The sequence below is a fragment of the Etheostoma spectabile genome, unplaced genomic scaffold, assembly GCF_008692095.1.
Source record: "Etheostoma spectabile isolate EspeVRDwgs_2016 unplaced genomic scaffold, UIUC_Espe_1.0 scaffold502, whole genome shotgun sequence".
Lineage (NCBI taxonomy): Eukaryota > Metazoa > Chordata > Actinopteri > Perciformes > Percidae > Etheostoma > Etheostoma spectabile.
In genome coordinates, this window is record NW_022605621.1 from 63,271 (window position 1) to 64,056 (window position 786).

The following is a 786-nucleotide window of genomic DNA, read 5'->3' on the forward strand; positions in this document are numbered from 1 at the left end:
AGTGAAACTAGTAAGGTGGTGGTGGTGGAAACTAAAAAAAAAGTCTGAAAAAGGGACAAAAAATGTCACATTTGTCCGTTTTTGACCCGGGAGGACAACTCGAGGGTTAACGAGCCTTCCTTTTTCCCGTCTCCCGTTGCCACGGCAGCGCCAGGTGTCCCCCTTCCTGCAGCAGGTGTTCATGCCGCTGGTGCTCGCCATCTTCGAGGCGCTGGCGCGGCCGGCGGAGGACAACGACCAGGCCGCCGCGCTGGAGAAGCAGATGCTGAGGCGCAGCTACTTCACCTTCATCCAGACCGTCACGGGCAGCGGCATGAACGAGGTGATGGCCAATCAGGGTGAGTCGCACGCACAGCGGCTGCGTTGGGTGGGACAGGTAGTCAAGACCACCTTGGTGGAGTCAGACGGGTCTAGACCGAGTCCACATGGGAGACCGTCAGTGATAGGTGGGATATTTAATCTTCATCTGTTCTAAGGGTCCTCCACAGGAGGATCAGTTTCTTAGTTTGAGGTAACACGACAACACAGCTGAGAGTAGATGGGTGTCTGTCAAACTAGTCTCACAAATAATGAGTTGTTTCAAAGGTAACTATGGTAACCATGGTAACCATGTTTCACAGAAATAGATTACCTGATCGGTGCAGGACAAGAAGACTAGAAGAAACACAGTTAGTCTGAGTAGTGTGGGTACTTCATATTAAAGACTAATTCCCCAAAATAACGAAACCATGTCGTCCTCATGTCGTCCGCATGTTTTCCTCATGTCGCCCCCATGTTGTCCCCATG

The 786-nt window shown here is 51.4% G+C and overlaps 1 protein-coding gene across 1 annotated transcript in view; it reads left to right on the forward strand.

Annotated features, from left to right (window-relative positions):
- The window catches only part of xpot (exportin, tRNA (nuclear export receptor for tRNAs)), a 49,004-nt gene that overhangs the window by 41,858 nt on the left and 6,360 nt on the right, over window positions 1-786 (forward strand). The window contains 1 exon segment of the mRNA XM_032511882.1: window positions 149-338. Within this exon segment, the coding sequence (XP_032367773.1) occupies window positions 149-338 (190 nt within the window).